Source organism: Lontra canadensis, unplaced genomic scaffold (genome assembly GCF_010015895.1).
Source record: "Lontra canadensis isolate GAN:19392208 unplaced genomic scaffold, GSC_riverotter_1.0 scaffold19, whole genome shotgun sequence".
Lineage (NCBI taxonomy): Eukaryota > Metazoa > Chordata > Mammalia > Carnivora > Mustelidae > Lontra > Lontra canadensis.
The window spans coordinates 11846732-11869115 of NW_022631013.1; the positions used below are offsets into that span (position 1 = coordinate 11846732).

Here is a 22384-nt window from a genome sequence, read left to right on the forward strand (position 1 = left end):
GACTGACAGCATTGGGAGTAATGGTGGGAGGAGGGCCTTAATAATTTTGAGGCCTTGCTGTCTCAGCTAGTTTTCCTATGGACACCTGCTTTGACTTTTAGTGAGATCCACGATCCAGTTTGGCATGCCGTTTATGTTTGTTACTGCTTATGACCAAAACATTTGAATATTTTGTTTTTTAAGGTGTCTTTAAGAAGTCTGATGGCTGGGTTGGCTTAGGCTGCTGTGAACTGGCTATTACCTTGGAGTGTCGACAGGCATGCAAGCAGGTAATACTGGGCAGTCAGACTCATAAACTGCGTGGCATACAGTGTGAGTATTAGCTCTGTGTATGTCTTGGACTTTGCCCACTTCATACCTTTGGAGATGTGACCCATAAAAGCTGCCAGTTTAGCATTTCTTACGTAGACCACTTCCTTTTAGACTTGCTGCTTTCTCAGTTATGGCTGCTGCTTGTAAGACCTTCAGCCTTTTCTTATTTTTTCTTCTCTTAGCCATGCAAGAGAGAAGAAAAAATATGATAGGAACTGAAGCCTTTTGTACTCTGCCTATGGTGATACTTAGTCCATGCTGAATGACTACAAATGGTTGTATAAATTTAGAGTATGCTTGGATGAGAGCAGATGACTCAGTTGGCTTATTTAGCTTTCATCTTTCCTTCTCTCTTTTATCATGGGTTTATCCTGATCATGTTCTTATATCCCTTCTCTGCTCCTAAGGTGAGCACGACTCCAGCAGTGAACTATGACTTCTCTTTGATTGGATAGATCTCTGGTCCAATTCAAGTTAGGCCCCTGAGCTCTTCCTCACTGTGTGTATTTTCACAAAGTGAAATTTCACTGTGTGTGGTTTCTCAGAGTGCTGTGGGAAAACTGGTCTCCTAGCTGCTCATACTCCCAACTGGTGAGAGTAGACGTAACTGGGAAATTTAGGTGGACTGGAAACCACAGCTTGAAAGCCTTCTCTTATTTTCTTCTTTTAATGAGTGGTCTCTGGACCAGAGTCCATGAGACATGGTGGCACCTTTACTTTTATTCAGACCACTGTACTATTTAGCCTGAGCAAAGCTCACTGAGCAGCACACAGCCTAGCAATCTGCTGCTCTGCTCCAGCAGATGAAGCTGAAGTTGCAGTTGAGATGAAGCTGAGTTGCAGAGGATTTGAACTGTAATGGGTCTAGGGGGACACAAAGAGAATTACATAAAAACAACTTTTTTTAATTGCCTGGCATAACCTTTCCCTCTTTAGTTGGCCCGTCCATTACATGTGGATCTTTTCTGAGGAGATTGACTCATAAATCAGTATGAGAATTTAGAATATAAAGGGTTAAAGAAGAAGCAGAATATAAATGCCCTGGCAGAGCTTCACAAGAAAATTTGCCACAGAGTGAAATTCAACTAAGAAAAAGTTCTCTGATTTACATTTCCTTCAAAGTCATCTAGTTTCTGAAATAACAAAAGAACCCTGTTATTATGTGAGATTAAAGCCATAAAAGAGTGAAGTTTTAGCATATCAGGGAGGTTCTGGGGCTGATATTTGTTTTAAAGAACGTGCCTGAAATTTGTTTGTTGTATTTTGTGAACTTTTAAGTATTGGAGCGTAAGATTTTCCTTATATCATACCAGCAAGTAACATATTAATGTATGTTCTTTTTGTTCTGTATTGAATAGCATGTGTAATAAATTAATGGAGAAATTTGTTATCTTTTAGGCATCTTCAAAAAATGATATTTCCAAAGTTTGCAGAAAAGAATATGAGGTATGCATTTTATTTAACAAATTTGGATAGATAATTCAAATATTATCAGAATCAATAAAATCATTAAAATTTAAAAATGAATTCATTCTTGCATTAAACTGCCTTTTACTTTACCTTGTTTAGAAAGGTCATGACATTAATCGACTTGTTGAAATTGAACATTAATTTTAAAGAAATGCCCTATTAGCTATACATGAGTTAAGAAAATAAAATCTTAAAGTTAAAAAAAATTTTTTTAAAGAAATGCCTACATCACATAGATGCTTTAACCTATAATGTATTCATAATAGCAATTGATTGTATCCAAGTTTGTACAGTAGTTTTTCTTAGGTTCCATGTCCTTTTTTGCCTCTTTTCCTATACATTGACCCATTCAGGTATCCATCTTTATAAACTATCTCTAATTGAAAGAAACAAAATCACACTGCTAGTGTGAATAGCTTCAAACTTTGCTAGCTCTTGCATTTGGAGGAAAAAGTACTAAATTACAAAGTCTGAATTAAATCTGAAGGACTCTTGTCTCCCATTGGTGGTATTTCCAGCACGTGTATCTAGATGGGTGGTTCCTAGGGCAGGCATAGAGGAGGTATTTCACATCATGCAAATACTTACAGATGATTGTCCCTGATGTGAAAAAGCTCCTCACTGGACTACTTTCTTCAATTTTTAGAACTCCATTGTTAAATGTGACATAATTGTTCTTCATAGCATTAAGACCGTGCAGTTAAGGGTACTTAACATGCATATGCCTCATTCATCATTTTTACCTATTAACATTGGGATTCCTTTGCTTTTAATAGTCTGTATTCTCTTAGAAAAGGAAGAACAGTTCTCTTAATACCTTCTAGATTATAGTTCTACCTTTTTTTTTCTTTTCTTGATGCCTATAATTATATCTCTTGATTAATGTTTTTAAATTGGAAAAATCTTAATTTATCTTTTGTCCCTTTGTACTATTTGCTAAGTTATATCTGTTTCTCTGAACACATTTCCAGAACAACAGCAACTCTTCTCTGTTCTTATTAAAAGGATCCTTGCTGCAAAGAAATAAAAGATCTTTCTTTTTTTTTTTTTCCTTATCTCTCTACCTTTGAAATAACTAGTTTTAGTTTCTCTTGAACAAAGTGGCTAACTGTGATAATTCCTTCTTTTCTCCCCCATGATGTCTGACACTGTCCATCTCCTGTAGCCTGTCCTCCATTATTTTAGTGTGCTTCCTTCTCTTGTCTGGATTTCTGCATTGCCCTAGGAAGTCTGCCAGTATGTGTTGATGAAGGACGGGACAGGAAAGGTAAGAGAGATAAACACTGTCCTATGAGAGAAATACTAAGGATAGTTTACTTTTCCCAGTCTGTCCTCCCTTATTGGCCTAGAATTAAGCAACTGTTTTCCAAAAATCTACATGCCAAGGGGGTTCTTTTACATATATATGTAAAAATACATATGTAAATACATATACGTAGTATGATATATATGAAAAATTTACATATGTAATATAAATCTGTTAAAAACTGACTCTATAAATTATTCAAGATAATTCAAGGCTCAATTTGATATCTTATGTATTACTTAGAAATAAAAGAACACTTGAATGCCGAAGGAGGGTTCTGCATTATAAACCCCAAATAACATTCACTCTCACGATTGTTGAAGTCTAGTCCAAAGACTATGACTATTTGTTAAGAAGTGAATAGGGTAAATACGGTGTAATGCAAGCTATTTTAACTGGACTGGTTGTTTATCTACAAAGTATAATTTATAAAACTAGGCTTTCAGTATCTTTTCCTTAACACTGAGAGTGATCCCTGGAGTGAACTTCCAGATGTGTAAGCTGTTACTTTAGGCTTACAGTTACAGGGCTTAGCATTTACCCTACAGGATGGTTTTATGAAGCTTGATTAGATATTCAGAGAGTGAGTAATTTTATTTGGAGGAGCTAATGTTTGTCTTAACTGGAAAGCTGCTTCAGGAGCCCTTTTGAGGGCATTTCCTGAGAAATGTACTTAAATGAATAAAGTTTAAAAATTTTAATGCCATTTAAAATTCTGTTTTGTTCCAACCAAGCTAAGAGAAAGTAGTTAATTGTAAAGCATTGTTATATCTGATTTTATAGCATCTGGTTCCTTTTCTTATACAAATCAATTATTTATTGAATGTAAAGGCAGTTTTATATAATAGAAAGCATAAACTTTGGAGTTTTACCTAACTTTAGAATTCTAGCTCAGCTACTTATAATTTAACTTCAAATACTAAAGAATTGTATCTGAGTATAGAATTGAAATATATACAACACACACGAGGGTTCAGGGAAATCAGAAAGCAGAGTGAGCATGTTGGGGTTTATCAGGGGAAACTTTGCAAAGGAGAAAGGCCTGAAAGGATTGGCATACTTTGGTAAAAAGACTGTGGATCAAAAACATGGCTTGTGCAGGGAACAGAAAGAAAATAGACCTGTTTGGGGCTGAGAATCTGTGCTTAGTTGGATAAGCAACATGGACCAGATCCTGGAAAGATGGTATTTTAGGGCTCAGCCCATCATTAAGTAGAAGGAGATGACGAAGATTCTGTAATAGGAGACCAATATAACAACTCCATATTTTAGAAATATAGGAATAAAAAAGCCTTAATGGTATGCATGCTAAGTTTTAGATCTCACAAACCCCTGTACCTTAGCTAAAAGTAGGTAAGGCCCCAAACTAGGATGATAACAATAGAACCAAGTATTCAGGAATAAATCAGAGATTTGAAGGCAGAATCCGTCAACAGGATTTGTTAATGGTGAATTGAATATAGTAGATAATGTTCAGGAAAATATAAAAAAAAAAAAAACACAATTATTCCTGAATTGGGAGGTAGAACTGAGGAAATTATATGGACAAACAGCACAGAAGGACAGACAAAAAGAGAGTTTAAGGGACATGGGAGATAAAGTGTTCAAATTGGAATACTAGAAGAAGAAAAGAGAATATGGGACAGAGGCAATATTTAATAAGACCCAATAAATCTCCAGCAGGATTAAAAAAAGAAAAATCCGTACATTACAGACATACCTCATAGCCAAAGATCTTAAAAGCAGTCAGGGAAAAAAGACATTGCCTTCAAAGGAGACTAATAGCTGATTTCTCAATAGCAGCAGAGGAAACCAGACACAGTGGAATGATACCTAAATTGTTCTGAAAGAAAATAATTATCAACCTAGAATTCCATATCCAGTAAAAATATTTTGCAAGGGCAAAATTAAGGTATTTTCGGACAACAAAAATGAAGAATTGCCATTACTGGACCCTTAAAGGCAGTTATAAAATACCTTTTTTGAGATGCAAAGGAAAATGAGAATGATGAAAATACAAAGTGACAAAGGTAAAACACACACACAGATTGTAGAAAACAATAATAATACTCAGTTTTTTAAACAAGAGAAAATACACAGCAACATATATGTTGTGAAGCATATATGTTGTGAAGGGAGTTTAAAGAAATGGAGAGATACTGAGTATTGGTGTTTTTAAATATAATAACCTGTATCTCAGAGGTAGTTAGAAAACAGGACTAAAGAGGAGGAGAGAGATCATGCCCAAGTCAACTGTGAAGTAACGCTTGGACCTTGAGAGTTAAAGAAAACTCGATGAAAGATAAAGTGTTGAAAAAAGTGGAGAGCTGGATTTTGAAATTGCTTTTTTAGGGACCTAGAAGAGATCCAGATACCAATTAGGAGGCCCCTACCTGTGTTGAATGAGACTGTTGGAATAAGATGTTCCAAGAAAAAGAGAACTAACTTCTTTTCAGTGGAAATGGTCAAGCAGAGGTTTACTGGATTCACATATTGTGGGAGGGATTTCTGCAATGGATGGAGATTTGGCTGATGATCTCCCAACTCTGCAGTAATTTTTCTGACCAGTACCAAAGAAAGAGTACTTCCTTCAGTACTGATGAGTATTTTTTCAGAATCACACTTTTTATTAGAGCTACCTTTATCAACCAATAGCTTGATAACTGACCCAAGGACATGTTCAGGTGTTGTGGACACGCTCAGTTCTGGATTCTCCATGCATTTTCACAGGTGTGGTTCTTGGCCCACCTAAATATTGGTGAGGCCCCATGGATTCGTAGATGTGTGATATAGGGTCAGGGATGATAGGGAAAATATTCAACAGCTAGAAGGCACCAGCTGAACAGCTGCTGCCTGTAAACCATCACCAAGCCACACTAACACACACCACCTGTTAGAGCACCATCCGTAAGCCAAATGAGTCTGCACACACTGCCTCATTAGAGCCCAGGTACAAACTAAGTTGTGTTTTCTATGAGTTGTGAGACATCTAGCATAAGATTTTTTTACATAATTTTTGTCTGCAAGTTGGCTGAAAATATTTTCTTCTAGCCACCAAATGGTGATTAAAAAAAGAATTTTATTGTTCATAGTTTTTTTCCTTGAATGTCAAGATAAACGTTAAGTGAGGCTGATTAATTTCCGGAGACTTGGCAATGGCTGTAGAGTGGTGAAACAAATTTTAGTTTTGGGTTCATGGATTCTACCTTTATGTCAGGCTGCCATTCTTATAACGCAGTGGTCATAAATATAAATACCTTTTTCATTTGCTGAGTGAGCCACTGAAATACAGTGCTACAGACTTTATCAGACTTCTACATTTTTATTTGTTTCTTCTTCCTTTCACAGATCCTTTTCTATGTTTCTCTTTATATTCTTTTCAGAAGTGTCATTTTCAATTCTCTTTTCTTTCCTGCCTTTTTTTCACTCCAGTTATTTGATGTTACTTCATTAAGAAAAATGAGAAACTATAAAGGAAAGCAGTAGGAGGTATTTTTGTGAGAGCTCACTTTTTTTTTTTTTTTTTTGACAGAGATCACAAGTAGGCAGAGAGGCAGGCAGAGAGAGAGAGGGAAGCAGGCTCCCTGCCCAGCAGAAAGCCCGATGCGGGGCTCGATCCCAGGACCCTGAGACCATGACCTGAGCCGAAGGCAGAGGTGCCCCATTTTTTTTTTTAATTGTAAGGCATTTGGGGCGCCTGGGTGGCTCAGTGGGTTAAAGCCTCTGCCTTCGGCTCAGGTCATGGTCTCAGGGTCCTGGGATCGAGCCCCGCATCGGGCTCTCTGCTCGGCAGGGAGCCTGCTTCCTCCCTCTCTCTCTGCCTGCCTCTCTGCCTACTTGTGATCTCTGTCAAATAAATAAAATCTTAATCTTAAGGCATTTAAGTTTAAACTAAACAGTGCTAAACAAAACTAAAATAATGTTCTGTTCTGAGGTTCTGGTTCTGTGAGAATGCTAAGATAAAATTAAGACTCTTGGGGCGCCTGGGTGGCTCAGTGGGTTAAGCCTCTGCCTTCGGCTCGGGTCGTGATCCCAGGGTCCTGGGATCGAGCCCCGCATCAGGCTCTCTGCTCAGCGGGGAGCCTGCTTCCTCCTCTCTCTCTCTCTCTCTGCCTGCCTTTCTGCCTACTTGTGATCTCTCTCTGTCAAATAAATAAATAAAATCTTTAAAAAAAAAAAAAAGACTCTGAGGATATTAAAAAGAGGCTCTAAGAACGACAAAAGCAAAGGCCTTATGAGGTTCAGACTCAGATCTGTCTGTACCATCCTGTCAACACATAGCTCAGTGCATAAGAGAAATGTTCAGGTTAATTTTTATTTTTTGAATAATTATTCAAAATTCAAAACGGTATACAATTAAGTCTTTTTTCAACCTCCTGTACCATAGCCACCCAGTTCCTAAAGTCATTTATGCATATAAAAGTAAGTAATAGGGGCACCTGGGTGGCTCTGTGGGTTAAGCCTCTGCCTTCAGCTCAGGTCATGATCTCAGGGTCCTGGGATCAAACCCCACATCTCTGCTCAGCAGGGAGCCTGCTTCCCCCTCTCTCTGCCTGCCTACTTGTGATCTCTCTCTCTCCCCCTGTGTGTAAAATAAATAAAATCTTAAAAAAGAAAAAAGTAAATAATATATATATATATATATATGTGTGTGTGTGTGTGGTTCTCCTCCACCCCCTATAACACAAGTGGTCATATATCCCTGGATGCCAGTGTTTGGTACATATTTACATATGCCTACATGGGCTGTACAGTGTATTCTCAGTAAATATCACAATAATATGTCCCGCTTTAAAGACTTCTATGTATTAATTTTATTTTGTTCCTTTTTCTCTCAAGTTAACCTTGATTCTAGATTTACTACCAGAAGCATAAAGGAAAGGGATGAAGAAGTAGCCCTAAAAATTTGGAGATAAGAAGGTGGGGATGTCAGGGTCAGCAGGATTATCTGGACAGCTAGAGGCCTCTGATGACTCATGTGATTGGATCTGTTCTGCAGTGTTCTAAGACCATCTTGTATGGCAAGTGATAGTCTAGGCTGTAGTTAGTCAGCTTTGGGGAGTTTAGCAAGAATAATATGGTACTTTGCCCAAGCAAAGCCTCCAGGACCTAAATGTAAAGCTTCTTTGAGTTAGTGCTAAGGAAATTCCAAGAATTGGCAGAATATGGTAAATAGAAGACTGTGAGTGGGAGGCTTGTAGATGGAAAAAATGCGGCATCAAGACCGTGTACCAGAGTGGATGTGAGCCGTTACCTGCAGCTGATGAGCTCCAAAAAGAGCGAAACCTATTAGGTCCTGCAGTACTGGCTTAAGATGGAAAACCTTGATTATATTCCATGTGCATTTGGTTTGGTTTTGTTATATTTTGTATTGGAAGGGAATAACTCCTATTCAGTCTCCTTGTGCTAGTGTATTTCCTCTTCTAGTCCTTTTTCTCTGGAGTCACCTGAATGAGATCATTCCAAAGGGAAGTTGGATCTAGTTTGATTAGATTGTGACCTGGTCTAATCTAAATGGCCAGGCTCTTCCCCCTAGGCAATCTCATCTACTCCCATAGTTTTAATTGTCCCATTATGATGATGGCAACTCCAAAATCTTCTTTGGCTAAACTTTTTCTCTGAGTTCCTGAGTCACTACTGAATATGTGTACTTTTGATGTTCAATGGGCATTTCAAATCCATGAAACTGATTGTTACCTTCCCTACTTCCCCTTCCCTCCAAGCCACAGCTACACAGTGTGTGTGTTTGCGTGCATATGCACACGCACACATATCCAAGACAAATTTTCATTCATTTCTTGTTTGGTTGTTCCAGTGCAGTCCTCCCAGACACATAAACTAAAAAACCAAGAGGTATTGTTCTACTCCTTCCTCTTTATCACCACCTCCCACAAATAAGAGACTATCAAGCCCTAAAGATTTACCTCCAAAATCTATCTTAAGTCAGTCCCCCTTCCAGATCCTCAGTTACTGCCTTCCCTCAGGACCCTATACCACTTTTCTGGACTACAGTAGCTGCCCAGATAGCCTTCCTATCTAATTTCTCCCCTTACTGACTCTCTCCAGTTCTGACAGGGTGATCTCTTTAAAGACTAGATGTGGTCGTGTCACTCCCTTTCTTAAAACTCTTGAGTGGCTCACCTGTAGGATATAATCCATGTTCCTCGGTTGGTAAACTAAGCTTTTCTCCATCTAGCCAGTGACTGTCTTCTCCTTTGCTCTTCAACAGCATGCTACTTGTAATTTCCCAGACTGACCATGTGTTTTGTTAGTTGTAGTTGTACGGCCTATTTGTTCTACCTAGAATTCCCTCTCCTGGAATCCATCCTATTACCCCATCCAGTGGTATGCTGGAGCCAGCTCCTCCTAGCTAGGGAGAACTGTTAAATATTCAGGACTTTTGCCAGCCAGTTTTTAACCCAAAAACAGACACGATGGGGGTATTTTCACCACAAACATCAGCAAATATTACAAATCAGGGCTTTCCCTCCATCCTCAGCCCTGCAAAAGTTGGTCCTAGTACACCAGTACTCCTGTCCAATGCCAACAACCTTTGCCTCAAATTCTGGCTTAGGTAGTTCTTTGAAACCTTTCCTGCCCAGCTCTCTTTCCACTGTACACATAAAATTGCTACCTCTAAACACTTTACAGCTTGATTTTAGCATTTTCGATGTATGGTATAACTCTGTGTTTACATGTCCCTTTTTAATATTAAACTTTTAAGTTCCTGGGACAGAGTATACCTCTCAGTTGTCTTTGTATCTGTCATCATTCATTCACTTAACATTCACTGAACTGATAACACACCAAACTGATACACTTAATGTGTCTCAGGTACTGTTCTCAGGATACAAAGGTGAAAGGACTTAGCCACTGTGTAAGAAGCTCATAGCTAGTCCATGGTAAGAGAGAAATTCAAATAGCTCATTATAATACAGTGAGACAAGTCCATTGCTAGAAGGCTATACAAGACACATTGGAGCCTAAAACAAAACAACCCTGCACAGTGTAATGGGAAAGTCTTCACAGAGCAGGTAAGGCTTAAAGGATGAACAAAAATTTGTTGCCTTTAAATAGGTGCTGCAGTTAGTATTTTTACAGATAGAACTTTTTAGTAGAAACTTTCCATTGTGGAAAGCTGTTCTTACACAGTTCTTTGTTTCAGAGTAAATAGCAGTTTTATGTGGAAACCTTGTATAAATGTCTATGTATTAGGCATTCGCAGAATAAGAACAGAAAGCACTGAATGCTGTATCTGTTATCACAGTAATGTTGTGTAGCAGACTATTCCCAAACTCCATCATTGCCTGAAACTATAACAGTTTATCATTTCTTATGAATGTAAGGGCCAGGTAGGCAGTGCTGGTCTGGCCAACCTTAGCTGATTTGGGCTAGGCTTACTCATGGTTCTGCAGTCAGCCCAAAGGTCAGCCTGAGTCTAGCTTCTTTAGGATACTGTTGGCTAAGTCAGCTCAGCTCTCAACCATGCGTCTTTTCTAGCCTTCTAGCTCAGGCATGTTCTGGTGGTGGTGATAAGAGCGCAAGAGAGGAAGTGGAAGGATGAAAGTCTCTGTGCAGGCCTCTTCTTGCCTCAAGCTTGCTACTGTCCACTTGACCAAAGCAAACCATGTGGCTAAGTCCAGTTAGTGTAAGAGAAATAGGTAGAGGAAAGTGTGAAGAAATGGGGCCATGACTGCAGTCAATCTACCAAAACACTGTGCTGAGCTCTGTTCTAGTCCTTGGGTTACTCTCTACAGATGTTCCTTGCCCTTGAATTTGCTTCCAGTTGGTTGGGTGCTCTGGTGATAATGAGTAAACTTTGAGCAGTCTAGGCCTATTATTCTTATTTCAGTTTTGAGTGTTTGTTTTTATCCAGCTCTTGGAATGGTATTTATTATTTGGGAGGCAGAAACTGAAGAAACCCTTGTCTAGCAGTATCTATATCAAGATATTAAATCCTTGACATATTCTAGTCACTTAAACTTTTTGACTAAAAAGCCATGGTGTCCACAATAAGGAAAAAGCTTCTTGTAGAAGTTTAAAAACATGTTTGTTTTTAAAGGTCAATTATTTATGGGTGCCTGGCTGGCTCAGTTGGTAGAGCATGTAACTCTTGATTTTGGGGTTGTGAGTTCAAGCTCTGCATTGGACCTAGAGCTTACTTAAAATAAAATTAAATAAAAATAAAATAAAGTAAAATAGAGATCAATTATTTAATCTCTCCAACTTAGCACCTGATGAGCTAGATTCCTCATATGAAATGCAAAACTTCAATGTGGGGGAAATTTCAGTCCATTTATGAAAAAGAAACATTTTATTTACTGAGGCCTTAAGAACAGAGCAGCTCCTTTTCTTTTAACTAATAGCCTTGGGAATAGGGAACATTAAATAACAGTTCATAAAATGTGCTCTTTTGGGTCTTTATCCAGAAGTAACTGAAGCATCCAAAATGACCCCCTTTTTTAATGAAGTTCATATAGTCCGTGTTTGTTTAGTTTTCATCATCCTCATCATTGAGACAAATGGGCAAATGGAGAGATGTTAAGTAGGAAGAAAAGAGTCCCAGAAATGGAAAAGGATGTGTGGCTGGGACAGAAAATAAATCCACAGAGCCAACTTCTGAGCAAGTGATTGGATCAGGAGAGTCTACCTCCCAGTTGCGCTCCAGTGGCTCTTCCCCCAAAGGATGGTCAGTATGGCTTGCAGGATCACTGTGGTTCCCTTGACTTTGATTTTACTTTGTATTTTAGTTTTTCTGTCAGGCTTGCTCCCCGCTCCCAGCACTAGGTGGAAGGACTTGTTGCAGTTCTCTAAAGCCACTGTGAGTGGGGCAGGGAACTAGAAGTAGCTACCTGAGGAAAGATTCATGATCAAAAAAAATTTTTTAAAGATTTTATTTATTTATTAGAGAGAGAGAGAGAGCATGAGGAGGGGGAGGGTCAGAGGGAGAATCAGACTCCCCACCAAGCAGGGAGCCTGCTGAGGGACTTGATCCTGGACTCCAAGACCGCGACCCGAGCCTAAGGCAGTTGCTCAACCAACTGAGACACCCAGGCGCCCCATGATCAAATATTTTTAAGAGAAATAATATGAACCTCAAGAAATGATTGTTGTCCCTACAATTTAATGTGCTGATTCTAAAAGTAGGAGACTGTTAAAAAGAGATTACAGGGGCGACTGGGTGGCTCAGTCGTTAAGCGTCTGCCTTTGGCTCAAGTCATGATCCCAGGGTCCTGGGTTCGAGACCCATGCCAAGCAGGGAGCCCACTTCTCCCTCTCCCACTTGTGTTCCCTCTCTCACTGTGTCTCTCTCTCTGTCAAATACATACATACATACATACATACATAATTAAAAAAAGATTACAATGTGGATGTAAATTCAACCTTGCATTGGCTGCATTTGGAAAAATAATCCAGTCTTCTTACAGCACAGTGGCATGAGAGAAAGTGTGGTGCCCTGGCTCTGCCCTTTGCTTACTGAATACATTGTCCAGCTGGATAGTGGAGGCTTTTAGATTTGAAGATCTTTTGGGATCCCGTCAGCTCCAGCACACTGCTGTGCTTTTTGGCTTTCTGAGGTTGTGGCAGATCCTCATCTTGGTAACACTAATTTTTATCTATTCTAGAAGAAGATGAGCAGAGGAGGGAGGCAAAAGTGCGTGCAGTAATGGCCAAAGGTCAGAAGAGACTTCATCATGTTAGTATAAAGCCTCAGTTACCTCTTTTGCCACCAGATGGCGACCAGACACTTGCAAGACAAGAATTAGCTTTAGCTAAGACTTTTTTTTTTTTTTTAAAGATTTTATTTATTTATTTGACAGAGATCACAAGTAGGCAGAGAGGCAGGCAGAGAGAGGGAGAAGCAGGCTCCCTGCTGAGCAGAGAGCCAGATGGAGGGCTCGATCCCAGGGCCCTGGGATCATGACTTGAGCTGAGGGCAGAGGCTTTAACCCACTGAGCCACCCAGGTGCCCCAGCTTTAGCTAAGACTTAACAAATGTCTTAAGAAATGAAAAAATTATAAGTTAATGGTGTAACGTTATATGTATGTCTAAAACCCTGTCAAACTATCAGCAATAGTTTCAGCAGTGAAAAGGCCGTTATCTATGATTCATACATTAGATATAGTTACCCAAGGTATAGTTTATGCCTCCCTATAGTTACTTAATGTTAAGAATCCTTTATCAAAGAGGATGGTGTGATTAGAGTTTGAAATCATGATGCGTATAAAGTAAGCAAGAGAGAATTGATTAATTCATCAAATGCTGGTATACTTGGAATGAAGGACCATTCTTTAAAACCTTAAAATTAATAAAGATAAAAATAGAGATATAAAAATTGTCTTTATTAATACTAGAGGTACTGCTATATATAGTTCAATAAAGCAGAAGTACTGCTATATATATAGTTCAGTAAAGTAAACTTATCCACAAAGGGTCTATCAGTGAACATTAAGAGAAAATCCGAAGTGCTTGAGGAACATTTCTGAACTGTGGATGTGACATCAAGGGAGACAGTTGGCCCTCCTTTTGCCTCAGGGGTTGACAGACTTTCTGTAAATGGTCAGATAACAAATATTTTAGGCTTGCAGTTTATATGGCCTCTGTCTACTCAACCCTACCATTGTAGTATGAAGCAGCTGTATACAGTATGTAAACAAATGAGTGTGACTATTCCAATAAAACGTTATTTACAAAAAGAGGCAGCAGGCAAGATTTGGCCATGTGCCATAGTTTGCTAACCCACATGAGGGTGAAGGCTAGAGTTCTAAAGATTTCTCCTTTTTAGGCCTCTATCTCTGGCTTTGGTCAAATAATGGGTTGAATTAGATGATCTCCGACATTTTTCAGGTTTTGTGTCCTTCAGTATCTCTGCCTGAAGCTAAGATCCACCAGGCCAAGTCAGAATGATATTTCTTTTATTTATAAGGTCAAATTTCTAAAAATCCAGCTTGAACAAATTTGAAAGTCTCCAGAACAGGGTTTCTGAACCTTGGCACTATTGATGTTTTGGCCTGTTGTTTGTTGTTGTGGAGGAGCTGCCGTGTGCCCTAGAGGGTGTTTAGCACCACTGGCCTCCTCTGCCCATTGGATGCCAGTTGCGCACACGCTCCCGCTCCACACCCAATGCCCCCTGGGGAGCACATCACCCCCAGCAGAGAACCACTGCTCTGGAGACTTGTATGAGTAACTGGAAGAATATCAAAACTGGAGATCAGGCCATTTGACTGAGGATGGCCACCGAGATAATAAACGCATTCCTTTAGGTACAAGGTTGAAAAAGCCAAGCCCAAAAGAACAACCAGTTTATTAGAAAGAGAAAGGTGATGAGAATCAAAGGGGGCTGGAAACTTGGTAGTAGATTGCTTTTTATTTCTATTTTATTTTATTTATTTATGTATTTATTTTTGAGTGAAAGGGAGTGAGCGGGTGGGCGAGCAGAGGAGCAAAGAGAGAGGGAGAGAGAGAATCCTAAGCAGGCTCTATATCTGGTGTGGAGCCCAACTCAGGGATCAATCTTCTGACCCTGAGATCATGACCTGAGCCGAAATCCAGAGTTGGACACTTAACTGACCAAGCCACGCATATGCCCTGGTAGATAGCATTTTAATACTGATTTAAATCATTTTATGGAAAGTGTTCCTAGAACCACTGAACCAAAATAGATGGCTATATATAACAGGTAGGTAAAAAGTCAAACAAAAAAAACATGTCTGAAGAGAGATCTAGAAGAGATCATTAACGTCAAAAATGTTTACTTTTCACTCCCCATATCACTTGAGATCTCTAGCAGAAAGAATTCAGACTGGATGAATCATTAGCCCTTATCTGTCAAGTCTGGGTTTTTTGTTTTGTTTGCTTTAAATGGTTAAATCAAGTATGGTTTATTTCTACAATAGAATATTACTTAGTGGAGAAAATGAATGCAGTATAGCTTCACACAGCTGCATAGGGGGTCCTTAAAGGTAGATTTTAAATGTCAGTAAAGCTGCTCCTTTAAAAGTCTAGACCACATAGCTGGCTTGTGATTTAGCTACAATTAAAAGCCAGAGTCATCTATATTGAACTATAAGAGCACTTGATTTCCATCTTCCTTTTATTTATGCCCATATTATTTCTTTTAGGAATTCATTCTTTTTCAGTTGTAATTACGGAATATTAATCATAGCCAACAAGCCCTGAATATGCATATGGCTTTGAACAAGAAATTTTGGGGTTTTGTCTTATTTTGCCTCTTGTTTTCCTTACAGTGACGTTAACACGGTGTGATGTTTTCTGAACAGTGATCTGAGAACTCAAAATACTGATTCTAGTCTCAGGTTCTATTTTTGACTTGTCATATGACCTGGGGCAGTCTCCCCACTGCTGAGGGAAACAGTTTGTTCATCTTTAAAATGGTAGAGATTCCCCAGCTTCCCGAGGTGGTTACATAAGAATCATCATTTTGTTTTTATTTTAATTCCAATATAGTTAACATACAGTGTTACATTAGTTTCAGGAATACAATATAGTGATTCAACAGTTACATAAGAATTATCTTTGAAGGCTTATTTAATATGTAGATTTCTGTGGTTTATTCCCAGCTCTTGATTCTTTAGTTTAGGGTAAGGCTTAGGAAGCCCACATGATTCTGGTGCATCGCCATGTTTGAGAAGGATTAAAGATGATCTCTAAGGACCTTTCAACTCTAGAATGCAGTGTTACATGAGGTCTCTATTTCCCTAAATGCCTTTTATTATATTACCTTCTGGGAGCTCTTTTATACACTGCAAGAAATATTTGAGATCAATACATTGTAGGTTACCCCACATATACACAGGTTCAGCTTTGGTTTGCTATACTGTGATCATCTTATGGCTCAGGATGAGAATCTTGACCCCCAATAATTGTGTCAGAAGATGATTTCCCTTTTCACCAGGGCCCCATCTCAGCTTTCTTTGTCTTCATCCTTGGATTTAGAGAAGAATTAAATAACTTGATATTCTGATTTCTCTGTAACCATAAAGTGGAATAAAATTCTGCATCGTGGTTAACTTGTTTGTTTTTCTTTAATTTACAGAATGCTCTTTTCAGTTGCATTAGCAGAAATGAAAGTAAGTATATTGTCAATGGTTATATGAGCAGTCCAAAGAGCAAAATACAGTTTAGAGAATATGATTTAGCTGTTACAAGTATTGCCAAGACCTGGCATTATGACGTGGGCTGTTCGTAAGCTGCCTGAAGGCCCAGCAGGATTTTGATAGGCTCTTTCCTCAGTGGTATCCAGGGTATTCATGAATTATGACAGTTGCTATGTCTTAACAGTAGCTTTACAAAGCAGATATAACTGTTAGATGGGAAGATCATGCCCTACTTGAGTTAATAGGATTACTTGCAGAAATTAAGCATTCCCAGGTGATACAATGTTGTGCTTACCAAGGACTACTTCCCAATTCATTCAGCAGACATTTACTGCCTACTTGCTCTGAGGAGACAGACACAGGATTGGTATAGGGTCCCGATAAAAGTACTGTGGGAGTTCAGAGGAAGGAGGGATCACATCCAGCAGGGGTGTTTAGAGTTGACTTTGTGGAGTTGGCAGCTGAGCTGGGCCTTGAAGGATGGACAATATATCAACAGTGGAGATGGGAGGAAGGGCATCCCAGGTGAAGGGAGTAGTGAGAGCAGTTGCAGCTAGGAAGACACAGCTGAGGAACAGAAGAGTTGTTTGGATTAGCTTGGCAGTTCAGTGTATCAAAGTATGATAAGAAACATCAGCTGGCTAGACTTTATCTTCTAACCCTCTCTAATTAGGGCTTAATTCACAATTTCCAAGACATTCTCATAGTAATCTCTGTCCTCCCACACTGGCGAGGAAGCCAGGCTAATGGAGGAATCAGAAGATGGGCGCCCTTGGCTTTTCTTCACTTGTCTCTTCTGTCCTCAGTATTTTCCACTCCACCCCTCAGTTTATCTTAAGGTTAATGGTGATACATGTAGCCGTTAATCACTCTTTTTGTTGAAATTGAATAGTTCAGCAATGAGGACAGTAAGTAGTAACTGTAAGTTACAAACAGGTGGCACAATAAGTATTAAACAGTTTCCTGATGCAGGAAACAGACCTATCCTGTATCAGTTCAGTCCCAGTTTAATTTGTGTATAATTTTATCCTTGTCATTATTTCTGGAAGTTGCCTGATTCCTTGCTGATTCCCGGGTCGGTGGAATTCACCAGAAACCTGATTCTGGTTCCTCCATAACCTCTAATAATTATAAGAGATTTCCTACCTGCCTTTCTCTTACCTGTTTCCTGCCATACCTGGGTTCCCTTCAGCTTCGCACGACCCTCTAACCTCTCCTGTGTGGGTCTCTTGCACTTCCTCAGTATAAAACCCACATCTGCACCCCCAACCACTCATCTAGGCCCACCCCCAGAGACCTGAGATGGTCCCCCTTGATTTCTAAAAATGCACAAATCAAAAAAGGTATTTCAAATGTGGGTTTTACTTTTCAGTATTAAAGCAGGTAATATCAGTTGTAAGGTAAAGACCACTTCAAATTAGACATGTTCTTAGAGATGTTCAAATGCAATAGAAATTTTGAGAATTTTCTCAAGATACACAGTTATATAACTGTCAAATATATGAAATGAGCCTGGTATCCCAGCTTTTACTGGTCCTGTTTTATAAATGGGGAGCATATTTGGTTTGGTTTTATTTTGGTTTTATTTGCCTTGCTTTGTTTGTTAATCTCCACAAATCTAACATGAAAAGAAGCTGTTCCAGTGGTTCTTGGCATGGGCAGTATTGGCATTTTGGGAGACTGCTTTGGTTCTGTGAGATGGCCCTATACGTTGCACAGCAGTGAACGAACCCAACCCCATGCACTAAATGCCAGCAGTGGCCCCCAAGTCATTGTGAAAACCAGAAACATGCAGAGGGGTGATCGCACTCTTCCTGAGAACCACTGTGCTAGATAGACTATACACTCACAAATACGGACTCTCTTCACACCAGCAAGCACCTGAATGTCCTCATGGCTATGCCTATAGTAGTGATGATTTAATCTGTGCCATGGCTTTATTTCTCAAATTCAAAAAGGTACATATTGTTCTATTAATATTCTGATGATTTATTGTTAGCAAATGGCTATTTCCATTTCAGCGTCATCTCCTTTTCTTCCCCCTAGTGGGCTCTGTTTGTTGCAGTTATGCAGGCCATCACACAAACTGCCGAGAATACTGCCAAGCCATCTTTCGAACAGACTCTTCTCCTGGTCCATCTCAGATCAAAGCAGTGGAAAATTATTGTGCCGCTATCAGCCCGCAGTTAATACACTGTGTGAACAATTATACCCAATCTTATCCAATGAGGAACCCAACAGATAGTAAGTCAAATGAACATATTCCTCTCATTTCAGTCAGTAGTAAAATCATTTGTAAAAAGGAAGTAAATGCTTGGGAGATCTGCATGGATCAGTTGTTTAAGCATCTGACTCTTGATCTCAGCTCAGGTCTTGATCTCAGGATCGTGAGTTCACGCATCCCAGTGGGCTCCATGCTGGCTGGGTGTGGCACCTACTTAAAAAAAGAAAGTAAATTCTTGTAGATATCTGCAGTCTCAGTTGTTTGGGAAACACCGGACTTCCTTTGGTGTTTTGATTTGGCAGATTGCATATTATTATCACAGCTGAAAGGTACCAAGAAAGGTAGAGCTGTCAAGGGTATGAGGAAGCAGACACTCTTTGTTCTGGGGATGAGAGAATTCATCGGTATGGATATTTTGAAAGGAAGTTGGGTTATGACCATGAGAATTTCAAATGATCAGACCTTTTAATCTAGCAATTCCATTTCTCAGAATTTATCCTTCATGAAGATTCATAAGTTTGCAAAACTATACACACATGTAAAGGATGTTTGCTACCACACTGATGGTAATGGAGAAAAACTAGAAATAACCCAAATACCCATCAATAGGGTATTGATTAAAGTTGATGAAATAAGTTATATATCTGTATAATAACAATACTTCATAACCAACATAAAGAAAAAAGCATGTTTATGGAAAAAGAAGTCCAAGATATAGCAAGGAAGATAGTCAAGTTGCAGAACTAACTGTAGAGTATAATACATTTTTAGTTATATACATATTTCATGTTTTTATAATGTTTGAATTTTTATAATGAACAGTTATTACATTTACAATAAAAGCATCATAAAAATGAGAAGAGATCCTGATACTTTGGAAAATCGGGACCTCCTAATGAACCTGTACCTTATGGGATCTTCAAAGTCTCAGCTTTGTATGTCCTATAATCCATTTTCTTCATTTAAAAGTGGACAAACTTTAAGCAATTGACTAATTAACCAAACTGACAAAATACTTACAAGATTTATAAGCCAAATGCCAAAATTTTGTTTACCCTGGGATACTGAAAGACTTGTTTTTGTAATCTCAGAGGCAGTGATATGTGCCCTGTTTGTCCAGCACCTGAAGCAGAACTCTAATGCTTATAATATTTTGTGGTGTGGCTATATGATGAAAATCAGAGGATGAAGCATTTGCCACAGATAACCTTTATTCATTTTTTTTATTTTAAAGATTGTATTTATTTATTTGTCGGAGAGAGAAAGTGAGAGTGTGAGTGAGCACAAGCAGGGGGAGCAGCAGGCAGAAGGAGAAACAGACTCCTCACTGGGCAGTGAGCCGGATGTGCGACTTGATCCCAGATCCCCAGGATCATGACCTGAGCTTGAAAGCAGATACTTAATCACTGAGCCACCCAGGCATCCCTATTCATTTTTTTTTTTTAAGATTTATTTATTTTACAGAGAGGGTGCGTGTGCATGGGGGGGAAGGGCCAGAGGGAGAGGGAAAGACAATCTTAAGCAGACTCCCTACTGAGTGCAGTGCAAACTCAGTCTCCCAACCCTGAGATCCCTACCTAGGGCCAAAACGAAGAGTCTGATACTTAACCGACGGCACCACCCAGGCATCCCAAACTTCATTCATTTTAAAGGCAGAAGCAACCTGATGTCTTGTCAGAATTTGCTGTTGTATTATTTAAATACAGCTTAGGGGGGCCTGGGTGGCTCAGTAGGTTAAAGCTTCTCCTTAGGCTCAGGTCATGATCCCAGGCACCAAGGATTGAGTCCCACAGTGGGCACCCTGCTCATCAGGGAGTCTGCTTCTCCCTTTCCCTCTGACCCTCCCCTCTACTTGTTCTGTTGCTCGAGTCCTCTTTCTTTCTCTCTAAAATGAATATATTTAAAAATCTTAAAAAAATAAATTACAACTTAGTTAACTTACACAGATATATGAAAGCTTTATATCCCAGAATGTGATGGAATATGGTTTTTGTGGATTTTGCTATTGAAATTAGTCATCTCTGTCATTCTGTCAAGAACACAGTCCCTTTTAGGCAGTTGTTTCTAGCATGAAATAATTCCAGTTTGATCTGTAATACCTTTTCCAGGAACATAAGATACTTTTCATGTCAGGACTTCCTAGGTATAGGATGAGATGACCTTTCATTTGTGTAGTATTGGTGCTAAAGATCCCATGTTTGGAGATAATGGTAAATTCTGGTAATAAATACCTTGTCTACCTTTAGCTCTTCAGTTATTTGTTAGACTGCAAATAATGGAGAGAGAATTTGGTAGACCCTGTGTACTGCGGATACTGACATATGACTGAGTAGTAGTGTTTCCAGGATACCACCATGTTCTTCTGTTCTGAGCAGTGCATGACATAAAATCAGCTAATTAAGCCACATATATTCTGAAAATGTAGGTTTATATTGCTGTGACAGAGCTGAGGACCATGCTTGCCAAAACGCCTGCAAGAGAATTCTGATGTCTAAGAAAACGGAGATGGAGATTGTTGATGGCCTCATCGAGGGTTGTAAGACCCAGCCTTTGCCTCAGGATCCTCTTTGGCAGTGTTTTCTTGAAAGCTCACAGTCTGTTCACCCTGGAGTCACTCTACACCCTCCTCCTTCTACGGGCCTCGATGGAGCTAAATTGCATTGTTGTTCTAAAGCAAACACTTCAACATGTAGGTCAGTATCTCATTTTCCTTTATTAAAACTAGTAGAAAATAGCATTTTACTTAGTGATTTTAAGTCTAGCAAATGTACATTATGTTTTTGCATTGTGTAGACTTAAGAGTTTAGTAAAATCTTTCTTTCATCCAGCAAATATTTATTGAGTGTCATGTGTATGTAAGACATTGTTTTTGAACATTGCTAAAAAGAACTGTATTTTGGGGTATAGAGGATTAACATTGGCAGGCAATGAATATTTAAAGATGATGAAACATGGATTCTACCCTCAAAGCTATCATTAGGTAAGCTTACAGTTTAGAAGATGTTTTGATGTGACCTCTAAGGGACATTCTCTTTGTTAAATTATGAAACTTTGAACAGTAACTGACCTTTTGTATATATTGGTGAATGATCTGGGTTGGCACTTAAACCCAAAGTTAGATAGCAGTGTATTGGCATTCATTTGGATGATACACTTAGGGAAAAATTACACAAATATAAGACAGAAACAAGAAACAAGAAATAACGGAGAAACTAGAAACAAGAATAAATGGAGGTAACTAAGGTCATGGTAGAACACAGGTAAACTAGAAGTTTACTTTATTAGGGATATTTTAGATGAAAATGGACCACGTATTACTAGAAATCCTGAAATATCACCTACCATGAGTGAAACAGTTTTTCCTAAAACTGAATGGACCTTTAGCAAAAATTTTGCCTAGAATAACTCCTCAAATACCAAAGATATTAAAAAAAACTGGAAGATATCCGAAGAAAATTAACAGAAAATTGGTCTGGTAATTAAAGGAATTTGATTGCTGATGGGAATTAAATGTATTTATGGGAGGGATGCTGAGTAATTCTTTGAATGTCCTTAAAAGTGTTTATGCCCTAAAGTCACTGGAGATTGGAATTGCTGTGTCGTCTAGAAGAACTTCACTAAGAAACACTTTGCCCTACCTTACCTTGATGGAGGGTTTTTTGGTTTATTTCCATCTTATGATTGGTGTTGGTTTGTATAATTCCTGAATATATATAGAAAACTAATTCTGAGATGTTATTGAACAGTCTGTTGAAGGTCATAGAGAAAGTTAAGGACTAGAGAAAGGACTGGTTTCCAGCTCAAGGTACAGAATTTAACTCAGTTGTACCTTCCTCATCTCAAAGATGGATAAGCTCCATGGAGAGCAGGGACTTTATCTCCCCTATTTACTGTGATATATCCAGTGCCTTGAACAGGGTCTAACACAAAATAGGCACTCAGTAAACATCAGC

At 38.9% G+C, this 22384-nt stretch overlaps 1 protein-coding gene across 4 annotated transcripts in view; it reads left to right on the forward strand.

Moving 5' to 3' along the window:
- RECK (reversion inducing cysteine rich protein with kazal motifs) overlaps positions 1-22384 on the forward strand; it is a 76445-nt gene that overhangs the window by 18998 nt on the left and 35063 nt on the right. For 2 of the 4 annotated variants that reach the window (XM_032860571.1, XM_032860573.1), the window contains 5 exons: positions 184-269; positions 1711-1758; positions 16147-16180; positions 18254-18451; positions 20857-21124. In XM_032860571.1, the coding sequence (XP_032716462.1) occupies positions 184-269; positions 1711-1758; positions 16147-16180; positions 18254-18451; positions 20857-21124 (634 nt within the window). Of the gene's footprint in view, positions 1-183; positions 270-1710; positions 1759-2971; positions 3050-9970; positions 10123-16146; positions 16181-18253; positions 18452-20856; positions 21125-22384 lie in introns of those variants that run through there. The other 2 variants (XM_032860574.1, XM_032860575.1) reach the window with 2 other exon arrangements.